This window comes from Hyla sarda, chromosome 10, assembly GCF_029499605.1.
Source record: "Hyla sarda isolate aHylSar1 chromosome 10, aHylSar1.hap1, whole genome shotgun sequence".
Lineage (NCBI taxonomy): Eukaryota > Metazoa > Chordata > Amphibia > Anura > Hylidae > Hyla > Hyla sarda.
Window position 1 is genome coordinate 30,893,411 of NC_079198.1, and position 17,289 is coordinate 30,910,699.

General features: G+C 43.1%; 1 protein-coding gene across 2 annotated transcripts in view; it reads left to right on the forward strand.

Moving 5' to 3' along the window:
- Window positions 1-17,289, forward strand: part of LOC130293704 (myosin-binding protein C, fast-type-like) — a 93,075-nt gene that overhangs the window by 31,361 nt on the left and 44,425 nt on the right. For both annotated transcript variants that reach the window (XM_056542721.1, XM_056542720.1), the window contains exons 5-7: window positions 11,476-11,593; window positions 16,738-16,780; window positions 16,957-17,025. In XM_056542721.1, the coding sequence (XP_056398696.1) occupies window positions 11,476-11,593; window positions 16,738-16,780; window positions 16,957-17,025 (230 nt within the window). The remainder of the gene's footprint in view (window positions 1-11,475; window positions 11,594-16,737; window positions 16,781-16,956; window positions 17,026-17,289) is intronic.

A 17,289-nucleotide genomic window follows, 5' to 3' on the forward strand; every position in this document is an offset into this window, starting at 1 on the left:
TTCCACACATGGGATATTTCCATACTCAGAAGAGATGGGGTTACAAATTTTGGGGGGCATTTTGTCCTATTATCCCTTGAGGGAAAACCAGCATTTTTGAGAAAAAAAAAAGCCATTTACACATCCAACTTTAACGAAAAGTCGACAAAATTTTACCACTAACATAAAGTAGAATATGTCACGAAAAAACAATCTCGGAATTAGAATGACAGGTAAAAGCATCCCAGAGTTATTAATGTTTAAAGTGACAGTGGTCAGATGTGAAAAAAATGGCCGTGTCCTACAGTGAAAATTGGCTGGGTCCTTAAAGGGTTAAGGGCTTTCTGGGACTTGTAGTAGATGGAGTCAATTTAATGCAGGCCAAATTAACTTGACAAATGATGACTGTGACTGACTTGACTTGTGACTGATGACCGACAAGACTGTGATTGTGGCTTACTTGCAGGAAGCTCGAAGGAGCAAAACATATGTAGGGGTTTGGCATATCCCTGTGTAAGGTTTATTATTCCATCTGGTACTGGTTATATTATTTTTTACCCCACTCTGCTTGACTATTTTACATCTTTATATTGTTTATGCTACTGGCTTTGCAAGAGTGTGGTTTATACTCTTCTATTGTATACTTATTTACAGCCTGCCCTGGTATGTGCTTACCATAGATATTTTCCTACTGGGCCATTTTATTTATATATGTTTTATTGTCTGTTTACTCTTTATTAAAGATTATTTTGTAATTTTGTAATCATGGTTTTGGTTAGTGTCTTCTTACTTTTGGTGTAGCTTACTAATTGTGACACTACCTTATGTACATCTACTTACTTGCAGGTTTGTAGCTTGTGGCTGCAGACTGTACTTGAGGCCTTCTATGACTCTGGACATACACTTAGGCACAACTTGACTGGACTTCAGTAGGAAACATGAGAGCGAGCAGATGGTCCACCCAGGGCTTTTATGTGGCTCTGGGGGGATCCCATTGGTCACCCTTAGATCACCTAGTCACTGATACCTCCTGGGTAACAATCGCATGACAAATCACATGGTAAACAGTCTTAATGATCGTAGCACCAGACCTGATTGTTAGAGATGGTGGTGGAGGTGTGTGTGTGGGAAGGAGGCTTGGGTGTGAGAGTTGTGCAGTCCTGGTCTGTCAAGAAATCTTGAGGGGGTAGGGGATTAAATTTGAAAACAAATTGCAACAATATATGAATTACTGGACCGTAAAATACTGAAAAAAGACAAGGGTTCCTTCTTTGGCTGGAGGAAAATACACATTAACTCTCCAGAGATGAAAAGGCTTTTTTAATGTTAGAGCGGTAGGACAAGAGTAAGTTACATCTACAAACCACAAATCCTGTTTTGGGGACCACTGATACCCTTATTATAACCCACCCAAAAATGTAATTTTTTATTAGTGTGTTTCTTAAAACGTATAACCAAACATGTTTAAAAATACCTGTGTCACCAGTATGATAACAATAAATGTACCATCAAAACCGAATGACCATGGATTCAGGAGTTTGTCCGGCGCAGAGAGGAACCATCAGGGAGCCAAGTAAAATCAATGGATTTATTAAATGCAACGCGCTTCGCTGCGCTTGCGCAGCTTCATCAGGCATAACAAGAGAAGTGTTACGCCTAGCGCTCCGGGTCCCCGCTCCTCCCCGGAGCGCTCACGGCGTCTTTCTCCCTGCAGCTCCCCGGTCAGTCCCGCTGACCGGGAGCGCTGCACTGTCATGGCCGTTGGGGATGCGATTCGCACAGCGGGACGCGCCCGCTCGCGAGTCGCATCCCAGGTCACTTACCCGTTCCCGTCCCCTGCTGTCATGTGCTGGCGCGCGCGGCTCCGCTCTCTAGGGCGCGCGCGCGCCAGCTCCCTGAGACTTAAAGGGCCAGTGCACCAATGATTGGTGCCTGGCCCAATTAGCTAATTGGTTTCCACCTGGTCCCTGACTATATCTGACCTCCTCCCATGCACTCCCTTGCCGGATCTTGTTGCCCTTGTGCCTAGTGAAAGCGTTTTGTGTGTCTAAAGCCTGTGTACCAGTACTTCTGCTATCCACCCTGACTACGAACCTTGCCTCCTGCCCCCGACCTTCTGCTACGTCCGACCTTGCTTCTGTCTACTCCCTTGTACCTCGCCTATCATCAGCAGTCAGAGAGGTGAGCCGTCGCTAGTGGATACGACCTGGTCACTACCGCCGCAGCAAGACCATCCCGCTTTGCGGCGGGCTCTGGTGAAAACCAGTAGTGACTTAGAACCGGTCCACTAGCGCGGTCCTCGCCAATCCCTCTCTGGCACAGAGGATCCACTACCTGCCAGCCGGCATCGTGACAGTAGATCCGGCCATGGATCCCGCTGAGGTCCCTCTGCCTTATATCTCTGATATCACCACGGTGGTCGCCCAGCAATCCCGACAGATCGCCCATCTAACCCACCAGCTGTCGGAAATGTCCACCATTGTGCACCAACTTCAGCAGCAATCATCTCCTCCGCCAGCTCCTGCACCCCTTCCGCAGCGAGTGGCCACTCCTAGCCTCCGCCTGTCCTTGCCGGACAAATTTAATGGGGACTCTAAGTTTTGCCGTGGCTTTCTTTCGCAATGTTCCCTGCACATGGAGATGATGTCGGACCAGTTTCCTACTGAAAGGTCTAAGGTGGCTTTCGTAGTCAGCCTTCTGTCTGGAAAAGCCCTGTCATGGGCCACACCGCTCTGGGACCGCAATGACCCCGTCACTGCCTCTGTACACTCCTTCTTCTCGGAAATTCGAAGTGTCTTTGAGGAACCTGCCCGAGCCTCTTCTGCTGAGACTGCCCTGCTGAACCTGGTCCAGGGTAATTCTTCCGTTGGCGAGTACGCCATACAATTCCGTACTCTTGCTTCTGAACTATCCTGGAATAATGAGGCCCTCTGCGCGACCTTTAACCCCTTAAGGACCAGGCCATTTTACACCTTAGGACCAGAGCGTTTTTTGAACATCTGACCACTGTCACTTTAAGCATTAATAACTCTAAGACGCTTTTACCTATCATTCTGATTCCAAGATTGTTTTTTCGTGACATATTCTACTTTATGTTATTGGTAAAATTTTGTCGATACTTGCATCGTTTCTTAGTGAAAAATTCCAAAATTTGATGAAAAAATTGAAAATTTTGCATTTTTCTAACTTTGAAGCTCTCTGCTTGTAAGGAAAATGGATATTCCAAATAATTATTTTTTTATTCACATATACAATATGTCCACTTTATGTTTGCATCATAAAATTTACGATTTTTTACTTTTGGAAGACACCAGAGGGCTTCAAAGTTCAGTAGCAATTTTCCAATTTTTCACAAAATTTCCAAAATCACAATTTTTCAGGGACCAGTTCAGGTTTGAAGTGGATTTGAAGGGTCTTCATATTAGAAATACCCCATAAATGACCCCATTATAAAAACTGCACCCCCCAAAGTATTCAAAATGACATTCAGTCAGCGTTTTAACCCTTTAGGTGTTTCACAGGAATAGCAGCAAAGTGAAGGAGAAAATTCACAATCTTCATTTTTTACACTTGCATGTTCTTGTAGACCCAATTTTTGAATTTTTACAAGGGGTAAAAGGAGAAAATGTATACTTATATTTGTAGCCCAATTTCTCTCGAGTAAGCACATACCTCATATGTCTATGTAAAGTGTTCGGCGGGCACAGTAGAGGGCTCAGAAGCGAAGGAGCGACGAGGGGATTTTGGAGAGTACGTTTTTCTGAAATGGTTTTTGGGGGGCATGTTGCATTTAGGAAGCCCCTATGGTGCCAGAACAGGAAAAAATACCCACATGGCATACCATTTTGGAAACTAGACCCCTTGAGGAACGTAACAAGGAATAAAGTGAGCCTTAATACCCCACAGGTGTTTCACGACTTTTGCATATGTAAAAAAATGTTTTAAAAATGTCACTAAAATGTGTGTTTCCACCCAAATTTCACATGTATGCAAGGGTTAATAGCAGAAAATACCCCCCAAAATTTGTAACCCCATCTCTTCTGAGTATGGAGGTACCCCATAAGTTGACCTGAAGTGTACTACGGGCGAACTACAATGCTCAGAAGAGAAGGAGTCATATTTGGCTTTTTGAGAGCAAATTTTGCTCGGGGGCATGTCGCATTTAGGAAGCCCCTATGGTGCCAGGACAGCAAAAAATACCCACATGGCATATCATTTTGGAAACTAGACCCCTTGAGGAACGTAACAAGAAATAAAGTGAGCCTTAATACCCCACAGGGGTTTCACGACTTTTGCATACGTAAAAAAAAAAAAAATTTTCACTAAAATGTGTTTCCCCCCCCCCAAATTTCACATTTTTGCAAGGGTTAATAGCAGAAAATACCCCCCAAAATTTGTAACCCCATCTCTTATGAGTATGAAGGTACCCCATAAATTGACCTGAAGCGCACTACGGGCAAACTACAATGCTCATAAGAGAGGGAGTCATATTTGGCTTTTTGAGAGCAAATTTTGCTCGGGGGGCATGTCGCATTTAGGAAGCCCCTATGGTGCCAGGACAGCAAAATAACCCCCACATGGCATACCATTTTGGAAACTAGACCCCTTGAGGAACGTAACAAGGGGTACAGTGAGCATTTACCCCCCACTGGTGTCTGTCAGATCTTTGGAACAGTGGGCTGTACAAAATTTTTAATTTGCGCAGCCCACTGTTCCAAAGATCTGTCAGACACCAGTGGGGGGTAAATTCTCACTGCACCCCTCATTACATTCCGTGAGGGGTGTAGTTTCCGAAATGGGGTCACATGTGAGGTTTTGTTTTTTTTGCGTTTGTCAAAACCGCTGTAACAATCAGCCACCCCTGTGCAAATCACCTCAAATGTACATGGTGCACTCTCCCTTCTGGGCCTTGTTGTGCGCCCCCAGAGCACTTTGCGCCCACATATGGGGTATCTCCGTAGTCGGGAGAAATTGCATTACAAATTTTGGGGGGCGTTTTTCCCTTTTACCTCTTGTCAAAATGAAAAGTATGGGGCAACACCAGCATGTTAGTGTAAAAAAAATTTTTTTTTACACTAACATGCTGGTGTAGACCCCAACTTCACCTTTTCATGAGGGGTGAAAGGAGAAAAAGCCCCCCAAAATTTGTTAAGAAATTTCTCCCAAGTACGGCGATACCCCATATGTGACCCTAAACTGTTGCCTTGAAATACGACAGGGCTCCAAAGTGAGAGCGCCATGCGCATTTGAGGCCTAAATTAGGGACTTGCATAGGGGTGGACATAGGGGTATTCTACGCCAGTGATTCCCAAACAGGGTGCCTCCAGCTGTTGCAAAACTCCCAGCATGCCTGGACAGTCAACGGCTGTCCGGCAATACTGGGAGTTGTTGTTTTGCAACAGCTGGAGGCTCCATTTTGGAAAGAGTGGCGTACCAGACGTTTTTCATTTTTATTGGGGGAGGGGGGCTGTGTAGGGGTATGTGTATATGTAGTGTTTTTTACTTTTTATTTTATTTTGTGTTAGTGTAGTGTAGTGTTTTTAGGGTACAGTCACACGGGCGGGGGGTTACAGCGAGTTTGAGCTGCCGCGCAAAATTTGCTGCATCGCAAACTTGCAGCCTGATACTCACTGTAAGCCCCCTGCCCGTGTGAATGTATCCTGTACATTCACAGTGGGGGGGGGGGACCTCCAGCTGTTGCAAAACTACAACTCCCAGCATGCACAGTCCATCAGTGCATGCTGGTAGTTATAGTTTTGCAACAGCTGGAGGCACACGGGTTGGGAAACACTGAGTTAGGAAACAGACAATGTTTCCCAACCAGTGTGCCTCCTGTTGTTGCAAAACCACAACTCCCAGCATTCTCAGGCATGCTGGGAGTAGTAGTTCGGCAACATCTTTAGAGCTAGATGTTGCCGAACTACAACTCCCAGCATGCTTGGAGTTGTAGTTTTGCAACATCTGGAGGACTACAGTTTGCAGACCACTAATACAGTGGTTCCCAATCTGTGCCCTTCCAGATGTTGCAAAACTACAACTCCCAGTATGCCAAAACTGTCCAGGCATGCTGGGAGTTGTAGTTCTGCAACATCTGAAGGACCAGATGTTACAGAACTACAACTCCCAGCATGCCTGGACAGTAAGGGCATGCTGAGGATGTGTAGTTTTCCAACATCTGGAAGGGTACAGTGGTCTCCAAACTGTGGACCTCCAGATGTTGCAAAACTGCAACTCCCAGCATGCCCAGACGCCAAGGGCTGTCTGGGCATGCTGGGAGTTGTAGTTTACAGGGTCCCTTTACAGCAATGCATGTCGCTTTACGGCGACGTGCATTGCTGTAAAGGGCCCGACCGCGGCTGAAGATCTACTCACCTGTCTCCTCCGCCGCCGTCTTCATCTCAGGGATCCGGGTCTTCAGGGACGAGGTAAGTACCGGGGCCGGTCCCCAGCACTCCCCCGTCCCCCGCCGCGTCCTCCGGTCTTCCTCCCGTCCTCTCCGGACTTTCAGGGGCCAGGCAGGACGGGAGGAAGTAACCGCCCCCCCCCCCCCCCTGCGATTGGTCGGTTAACTAACCGACAGATCGCAGGGGATCGGAGGAGGTGGCCGGCTTGCCACCTCGCTCCGATACTCCAGCATGGTCCTGGCTGTCTGTGACAGCCGGGATCATGCAAAATTACCGGGCGGTCGGGTCCCAGAGACCCGATCAGCCCGGTATCGCCGCAAATCGCAAGGGCGATTTCCCTTGCGATTTGCGGCGATCGCCGACATGGGGGGCCTACATGGCCCCCCTCGGAGTATGCCCTGGATGCCTGCTGAAGGATTTCAGCAGGCATCCAGTTCCGATCTCTGCCCGGCGAGCGGCAGAGACCGGAAAATGCCATGACGTTGTGGAACGTCATTGGTCCTTAAAGCCCAGGGTGCCATGACGTTCCACAACGTCATTGGTCCTTAAGAGGTTAAAAAAGGCCTATCCAGCAACATTAAAGATGTTCTGGCCGCACGAGAAACTCCTGCTAACCTGCATGAACTCATTCATCTAGCCACTCGCATTGACATGCGTTTTTCTGAGAGACATCAAGAGCTCCGCCAGGAAAAAGACTTAGATCTCTGGACACCTCTCCCACAGTCTCCACTGCAATCTGCGCCTAGGCCTCCCGCCGAGGAGGCCATGCAAGTGGATCGGTCTCGCCTGACCCTGGAAGAGAGGAATCGCCGTAAGGAAGAGAATCTTTGTCTGTACTGTGCCAGTACCGAACATTTTTTGGTGGATTGCCCTATCCGTCCTCCACGTCTGGGAAACGCACGCTCGCACCCTGCTCTCGTGGGTGTGGCGTCTCTTGATGCTAAGTCGGCTTCTCCACGTCTCACGGTGCCTGTACGGATTTCGCCTTCAGCCAGCTCTTCCCTCTCAGCCGTGGCCTGCCTGGACTCTGGTGCCTCTGGGAATTTTATTCGGGAGTCCTTGGTGAATAAATTCCGCATCCCGGTGACCCGTCTTGTCAAGCCACTCCACATTTCCGCGGTCAACGGAGCCAGGTTGGATTGCACCGTGCGTTACCGCACGGAGCCCCTCCTAATGTGCATCGGAACTCATCACGAAAAAATTGAGTTTTTGGTCCTCTCCAATTGCACTTCCGAAATTCTCCTTGGACTACCCTGGCTTCAACACCATTCCCCAACCCTGGATTGGTCCACAGGGGAGATCAAGAGCTGGGGTACCTCTTGCTTCAAGGACTGCCTTAAACCGGTTCCCAGTACTCCCTGCCGTGACCCTGTGGTTCCTCCTGTATCCGGTCCCCCTAAGGTCGTTAGGGACTCTGCCTGCCACAGAAAATGCCTCTCCCCCCCTCCCAGTCCACTCAGGCAAGCCTCGGTGCCTCCTCATGGCCCTCATCCTGGTGTCACACTGCCCCATGCCAGGCCTCGCCCTCTGCCCTCCCTCCCCATTCCCACTCCTGCTGTACTGCCTGCCATTGAGGAAACCATCCATTCCTTCCCGGTGTCCTCATCCCAGGGGAGGCAGTCACCGGACAAAAAAAAGGGGAGACCTAAGGGGGGGGTACTGTTACGCCTAGCGCTCCGGGTCCCCGCTCCTCCCCGGAGCGCTCACGGCGTCTTTCTCCCTGCAGCTCCCCGGTCAGTCCCGCTGACCGGGAGCGCTGCACTGTCATGGCCGTTGGGGATGCGATTCGCACAGCGGGACGCGCCCGCTCGCGAGTCGCATCCCAGGTCTCTTACCCGTTCCCGTCCCCTGCTGTCATGTGCTGGCGCGCGCGGCTCCGCTCTCTAGGGCGCGCGCGCGCCAGCTCCCTGAGACTTAAAGGGCCAGTGCACCAATGATTGGTGCCTGGCCCAATTAGCTAATTGGTTTCCACCTGGTCCCTGACTATATCTGACCTCCTCCCATGCACTCCCTTGCCGTATCTTGTTGCCCTTGTGCCTAGTGAAAGCGTTTTGTGTGTCTAAAGCCTGTGTACCAGTACTTCTGCTATCCACCCTGACTACGAACCTTGCCGCCTGCCCCCGACCTTCTGCTACGTCCGACCTTGCTTCTGTCTACTCCCCTGTACCTCGCCTATCATCAGCAGTCAGAGAGGTGAGCCGTCGCTAGTGGATACGACCTGGTCACTACCGCCGCAGCAAGACCATCCCGCTTTGCGGCGGGCTCTGGTGAAAACCAGTAGTGACTTAGAACCGGTCCACTAGCGCGGTCCTCGCCAATCCCTCTCTGGCACAGAGGATCCACTACCTGCCAGCCGGCATAGTGACAAGAAGGCTGGTAACAGATATATATACCTCCAGGAATTAACCATTAGAGTACTTTTTGAAAGAGTTGTTGCATAAAATTACATATCCACATATGAATGTGACAATATATAAAAAATATAGAAAAATATAAATAAATATATATAGAGAGACAGACAAAAATCACAAAAAAATAAAACAATAATGTAGAAGCACAATGTAATCACATAAACATATAATATAATTATCGCATGTGGTGTGAATATACTCCACAAGCGACTTAAGCAATCACACCGCTTGGTCACCGGTGCGGCATTCAACAACGCAAGTTGGATATTATTTCAAAATAAATAGTATAGAAACATATGGACCTATAAGGTACCATATGTATTAGTTCAGAAAGCAAAAAATTGGATTATATATCGCTGCACCAAATAGGAAATGACAGTACAAATACAGTAAAATGAACAGTGCGATAATACATATCGCGACTGACCCGAGAATGACATGTGAACACTACTTAGAAAAGAGGGAGGGGAAATGAACTAGAATAACTAGTGCGGTATTAAATACAGCACCCGGCCAAGACGCAAGGTGTGAATACTCATAGAAGAATAACAACATATTTATAAAATCAAAATTTGCAAACAAAAACAAAAAAATATTAAATAATAAATAAAAAATAGAAAATAGAAAATAAAGAATAAAAAATAAAAAAAATAAAAAATGTATACATTTATCTTCCTTGTATACAAGGAGGAAAAAAAAAAAAAAAAAAAGAACCTGGATAATAGAGAATAAATAATAATAGATAAACAATGAAAAGCGACCAGATAATAAGAATAATAAAAATAATAAAAATAAAAATAATAAAAATAAAATAACCATAAACCAATTGCAATAAACAAGTAGGAGAAAAGGAAACAATATCCTGGATAGGACGCTCCAGGATGAACAGCACAGAAGGAACAACGAAAAAAACGGGTATAGATGTAATATTTTAGAGATTAATCTATTAGGGGAAATGTAATATTATGATTTATCAGATTATTTAACTGTATCGATACATTCATTAAAACCTTGAGGGTGCAAAGTATGTAATTTGTGAATCCAGAAGGATTCACGATTATTTAATCTTTGTATTCTGTTAGGTAAATGAATTGGGATGATTTCTAAAATGATTAATTTCAATGTTTCAGTATTTTTTTGATGGTGAAGAGTGAAGTGTCGGGACAAACTGTGCAACAAAAAGCCATGTTTTATGTTCCATCTGTGCTTGATCATCCTAGAGCGCACCGTTTGTGTGGTGCGGCCAACGTATTGGCGGTCGCAACCACAGGTTAATAGATAGATAGCAAAAGTGGTGTCACAATTTAATGAATCTTTTATTTTAAATGTTTGTTGTGTGAAATGAGAAGAAAAAGTGTCAGTTTGAATGATCCATTCGCAGCAAAGGCAGCAACTTTTTTTACAGGGGAAACAATATGGTTTAAAGGTACGAATATTTTGTGGTGTCGGATGTTCGGAAAATCTACTGGGGGCTAACAGATTGCTAAGATTTTTAGAACGTCTGTAAGTGACATTAGGAGCTGGGGGAATTATTTGATTTAGAATTTTATCATTTTGAATAATGGGCCAATTTTTAGTTAGTATTTTTCTAATATTAGATGCCTCAATATTGAAATTTGTAACAAAATTGTATCTAAAGGGGTTATGGGGCTGATTGGAGCTAGATTTTATGGGAATAGATGTAACAAAATCAGATTATTTTTTATCCTTCACCTTTATATATGTTCATAATAAATGTACGTCACTATAACATAAAGAGAGCATGCACCCACTGGCGTATAACACTGTGCGTATCACATCAAATATACTGTTGATGGTTGCACTCCTACAACATATATAAATGAGACTGGTGACACAGGCTTATTAAAAACTAAAGACAAATAGCCCCCCCTGACATGTTTCGCTCCTTAGAGCTTTATCAGAGTTTGGGGCTAATGGAATAATCACCTCTGGAGTTGGTCACAGCAGAAACAGTTGATAGCTTTAAGAAACACCATAAGAAACTCTTATAAATATATGGGATCCTTTTATATATGTCAACCAAACCAAACGGCCACCTGAAGTCTGCATTTTTTTTTATTTATGATTCACACCTACCCCTTCCTTTCATCCACATTCTTTCCTCTCATTTGGTGGAACTTCTTGGACAATTGTAACAATGAGTAAAGCTTTCTATGTAAATCCATGGATGTAATGGCATAAATTGTAGGTTTTCGTTAGGTTTAGAGATGAGGGAACTTACAGTAAATTCGATTCTTCACAAACTTCTCGGCTCGGCGGTTGCTGACTTTTCCTGCATAAATTAGTTCAGCTTTCCGTTGCTCCGGTGGGCTGGAAAAGGTGGATACAGTCCTTGGAAAGAGTCTCCTAGGACTGTATCCACCTTTTCAAGCCCACAGGAGCACCTGAAAGCTGAACTCATTTATGCAGGATAAGTCATCAACTGCCGAGCCGAGAAGTTCGTGACGAATTGAATTTACTGTAAGTTCGCTCATCTCTAGTTAGGTTCAAAATGGAGAATTTGTAAAATATCACAGAAGGCGTGCGGGACAATATCAAGAACTAAAGTAACTATTCCAGTCCAAGGTCTTAATAGTATAAAGGACTTATCTAGAGATGAAACTCTTTGCCTCCCAAGTTGTTAACATGTATGTATAATATTGTCTACCATATTTCTGCAGCTGTACCATTTTGGGCTAAAGGTTTTCAAAGCAGTCAAGGCTGATAATGGGGGATACAGATGTGAAGTAAGCTCACCTGACAACAGGGAAAACTGCACCTTTTCTGTATCAGTTCAAGGTAAGAATACATATAAAAAGTAATATTTCTCAAGTGCTACTATACACACAGGTATAAGAGATGGATTTGTATCTTAAAGGGGTACTCCGGTGGGGAAAAAAAATATTTTTCATATCAACTGGCCCCAGATAGTTAAACAGATTTGTAAATTACTTCTATTAAAAATCTTAATCCTTCCAGTACTTATTAGCTGCTGTATGTTCCAGAGGAAGTTGAGTTGTTCTTTTCTGTATGACCACAGTGCTCTCTGCTGACACCTCTGTCCATGTCAGGAACTTTACAGAAAAGGAGCACATCCCACATCCCCAAAGCAAACCACTCCTTCTCTGGACAGTTCCTGACATGGAAAGAGGTGTCAGCAGAAAGAACTACACAACTTCCTCTACAGCATACAACAGCTGATAAGTACTGGAAGGATTAAGTTTTTCTGGCACAAGTTGGTTTGAAAAAAAAAAAAAAAAAATCTCCACTGGAGTAGCACTTTAAAAGGGTTTCATATGTTACCAAAGAAGTTGCTTTATACAGGATACACAAAGATGTCTACCCAAGGGGCCGAATCAGGTACGTCACCCCATTGCCCAATATTATATGGGAGAAAAAACAATTAATATGTTGGCAGTCTTGGAAAAATCAGTCTCCGATGGTAAATTATTCAGTTTTTTTGAGATACTGAATCACCAGGTCATAATAACATTATTGTATAGACACATACAGAAGACATCAGAGAGGAGAGGTCAAGCCCATAACCCAGTGTTTTCCCAACAGAGTGTCTCTAGCTGTTGCAAAACTACAACTCCCACCATGCCCAGACAGCCTAAGGCTGTCTGGACATGGTGGGAGTTGTAGTTTTGCAACAGTTAGAGGCACCCTGTTTGCCAAACTCTGCCATAACCCCAGTACATATACATAAAATATCAAAATATAGCTATATAATACAAAAAGGATAACCAACTCATGTATGGAAGTTGTAACAAATGAAAAATGAGTTCATTCATAGGAACAAGTACAAAAGTACATACAGAGGAACAAATGGGGGGAGTAGTGTTATACTCAACAGTCATTTTAAGCAAACAATCCAAAGGTACAACAATTCAGCTGATATCAACAGGTTATTACATTTAAATTGGTTTTAATGTAAAAATAACTAGAAGATAAAGATGACATACTGCAGAGAACAGGTTGCTGTAGTTACTTGCAGAATGGGCCATCAGATTACGGTAAGGCTGGAGGGGGCAATAAAGGGCAAAAATGCAGCAGTAGAAAAAAACTAATTTATTAAAAATCAAGCAGCATATGCGTCATTGCCTGCCAAACCCTTGTGCACTCTAAAGACAACACTGTATCTGAGGAAGATCCACTTTCTCAGGACCGAGACCAAATCATGATGCTAGTTTGTGGATTGCAATTAATGAATATGCTATTACTTACCTAAATTTATAGAGTACCTGTCACCAATCTAAAATTTGAATACATTTTTTCCTTATATAATCATAAGACACTTTGCTATTTAATTGCTATTTGAATTCTCAACCTTTATATGTTTTTAATGTGATTGAAAAAAACATCCATTAGGTGGCTCTGTTCTGTTCCCTGCGCAAGTCAAACAGTTAGTTTGGTCTCCTCCCAGCCTGGCAGGAGACCAACTCAGAAAGTGCGTGCGGGGCATGGTGAGGCACAGCTCTCGCAGGCTTCAGTGACGTTGCACCTGCCCTGCTGGGAATCCCCACTTTCTCCTGCCAGGAGCTCACAGAATGTGAGCAAGGGGAAAGGTATATGATACAGAGCTTTTTAAATAATACATACAGTGATGTCACAGTACAGTGATGTCACAGTACAGGGATAATGCACACAGTGATGTCACAGTACAGGGATAATACACACAGTGATGTTACAGTAGAAGGATAATACACACGGTGATGTCACAGTACAGGGATAATACACAGTGATGTCACAATACAGGGATAATACACACAGTGATGTCACAGTACAGGGATAATACACACAGTGATGTCACAGTACAGGGATAATATACACAGTGATGTCACAGTACAGGGATAATACACACAGTGATGTCACAGTACAGAGATAATACACACAGTGATGTCACAGTACAGGGATAATACACAGTGATGTCACAGTACAGGGATAATACACACAGTGATGTCACACTACAGGAATAATAAACACAATGATGTCACAGCACAGGGATAATACACACAGTGATGTCACAGTAGAGGGAAAATACACACAGTGATGTCACAGTACAGGGATAATACACAGTGATGTCACAGTACAGGAATATTAAATGCAGTGATATCATAGTACAGAGATACAGTAATACACAGTGATATCACAGTACAGGGATATTAACTTCTTAAGGGCGTAGGGCGTACCTGTACACCCTACGCCAGGTCCCGGTATTTAAAGCGGGGTCATGCCATGACCCCGCGTCATACCGGGTCGGTCCCAGCGACTAATGGCATGCGGCTAATAGCATGTGGCACCAATCGTTGTGCCGCACGCTATTAACCCTTTAGACACGGCGATCAAAGTTGATCACTATTTTTAAAATGAAAGTGAAAGCTTCAGTCGGGCTGACCGGGACAGCTAGCACGCGAGCGGAGGTCTCCTTACCTTGCTTCGTCGTGTCTGATCGGCGTTTGATTGCTCCAAGCCTGAGATACAGGCTTGAGCAATCGACCGTCTATAACACTGATCCATGCAAAGCTATGGCTTTGCAGGGATCAGTGTAAAAGATCAGTGTGTGCAGTGTTATAGCCCCCTATGGGAGCTACAACACTGCAAAAAAAGTTAAAAATAAGTTAATAAAGGTCATTCCCTAATAAAAGTTTGAATAACCCCCCTTTTCCCATAAAAAAAACGGTGTAGATAAAAATAAACATATGTGGTATCGCCGTGTACGGAAATGTCCGAATTATAAAAATATATCATCAATTAAACCGCATGGTCAATGGCGTACGTGCAGAAAAATTCCAAAATAGCGTATTTTTGGTCACTTTTTATATAATGAAAAAATTTATAAAAAGCAATCAAAAAGTCCAATCAATACAGAAATGTACCAATACAAACTTCAGAACACGGTGCAAAAAATTAGCCCTCACACCAGCCCGTAAGTTATAGGGGTCAGAAGATGAGAATTTTTAACGTATACATTTTCCTGCATGTAGTTATGATTTTTTTCACAAGTACGACAATATCCAACCTATATAAATAGGGTATCATTTAAACCGTATGGACCTACAGTATAAAGATAAGGTCTCTTCTTTACTGAAAAATGCACTGCGTAGAAACGGAAGCCCCCAAAAGTTACAAAATTGCATTTTTTCTTCAATTTTGTCACACGATTAATTTTTTTTACGTTTCGTTGTGGATTTTTTGGTAAAATGACTAATGTCACTGCAAAGTAGAATTGGTGGCACAAAAAATAAGCCATAATATGGAATTTTATGTGCAAAATTGAAAGTGTTATGATTTTTAGAAGGTGATGAGGAAAAAATTTAAATGCAAAAAGGGAAAAACCCTGCATCCTTAAGGGGTTAAATACAGTGATGTACAGTACAGGGATAGTACACACAGTGATGTCACAGTACAGGGATAATACACACAGTGATGTACAGTACAGGGATAATACACAGTGATGTCACATTATAGGGATAATAAATACAGTGATGTACAGTACAGGGATAATACACAGTGATGTCACAGTATAGGGATAATATACACAGTGATGTCACAATGATTCAAAAAAGCGCAAAGGAGTCATTTAATTAAAATATAAAATATATGTAATTTTATTGATAAATATTAAAAACATGCAATTCATAAAAGATAGGGGGGAAAAAACTACAACAACTGGGGGAGGTTGAACAAAAAGTGGCGACACTACCTGCTTGTGCATCAATTCATGACAATAAATAATGTGTATGACGGGTAAACAAATTTAAAGTGCATAATAGGGGCTTGCAGCAGCTTCCATAAGGTGCATTAATGTGAATAAATACCAGCATACATACCAAAGTACAGATACCCGGAAGGACCGCGGCGTTCGGTGGCCCGGTCGTCATGCGCCAATCCTGGAGGAGGAACAGACTTATCACTCAGGTGTGTGTTATATAAAATTGAAAAGTATACTCTGATTGGCTACCCTGTATATTTATACCATCATGCACTGTTAGGACGCCACCCCCAGGACGAAGGTATCACCGAAACGATCGTTGGGGTGGCGTCACTCCTGCTTGGTTTCACCATTACACCTTTACATCTGTACTTTGGTATGTATGCTGGTATTTATTCACGTTAATGCACCTTATGAAAGCTGCTGCAAGCCCCTATTATGCACTTTAAATTTGTTTACACGTCATACACATTATTTATTGTCATGAATTGATGCACAAGCAGGTAGTGTCGCCCCTTTTTGTATAACCTCCCCCAGTGGTTGTAGTTTTTTCCCCCCTATCTTTTATGAATTGCATGTTTTTAATATTTATCAATAAAATTACATATATTTTATATTTTAATTAAATGACTCCTTTGCGCTTTTTTGAATCATTTTGTCTTTGTGGAGATCATATATGAAGCCGTATTCACTTTAGTAATTTTGATAATTTTATAGACATCCATGATGTCCTAATGATATAATACAGTTACTATTGTGCATCTGCTGCTGGTCACGTTTTTACAGTGATGTCACAGTACAGGGATAATACACAATGATGTCACAGTGCAGGGATATTAAATACAGTGATGCCACAGTGCAGGGATAATAATAGTAATGTCACAGTGCAGGGATAATACACACAGTGATGTCACAGTACAGGGATAATAATAGTGAAAGGGAATAATCAAGCTATTACTAAAGCTTTAGCCTTTAAACTCACATTGGTAACATGGAGTCCAAAACAGATCTGTTTTTGGCATATTTTGTAATAGATATATTCCTAATGGATCCTTTTCTACTACTATAGCACTATATAACTTCTGTTTTTCAGTGCATTATCCAGAAGATATTGTACTATAATGTTGATTGTACATTGACCCTCATGCCATAGCTTGGAGTTTATACACGGCACGTAGGTGGCATTTTGCCATGTTTATATAAAATAAAACTTACATTTTTATTGCAGATGCCGGAGATGATGGAAACATTTTGAAAGCATTTAAGAGGACGTAAGTATCAAAGCTATTCCTTTGTTTAAGCATCATTCTTACCCACTTAAAAAAAACTACCACGTGTCAAGGGCTTATCAAAAAAGTCCCCTTTAAACACTTACCACTTTACTTTAGCCTTTCTTACAAATAAGGGTCTGTATTGCTAACTAATATTTTACTTTACTTACTTTTAGACCCAGTGGAGAAGGAAAGGCCAGACGTGATGCTGGGGAACTCGATTTCAGTGCTCTCCTCAAGAAAACGTAATAGATATTGAAATATATTAATCTTACAAATGCAGAGATATGATACTCCTGTCTAGTCGATATCAATACTATTATAAAAGGGAACAATAAGAGTAAAGTTAAATAGTTTAGTAATTATAATATTATATAATTATAATTATCTATTACAACATTATAATCAGAATGATTCATAAAGGAACATTATATCAGGGAATCCTTTAGACAGCCGTGTACATGAAAGAGAACAGGGTCCCCAAAAAAAGGCCTAATAGGCCCTCCTAC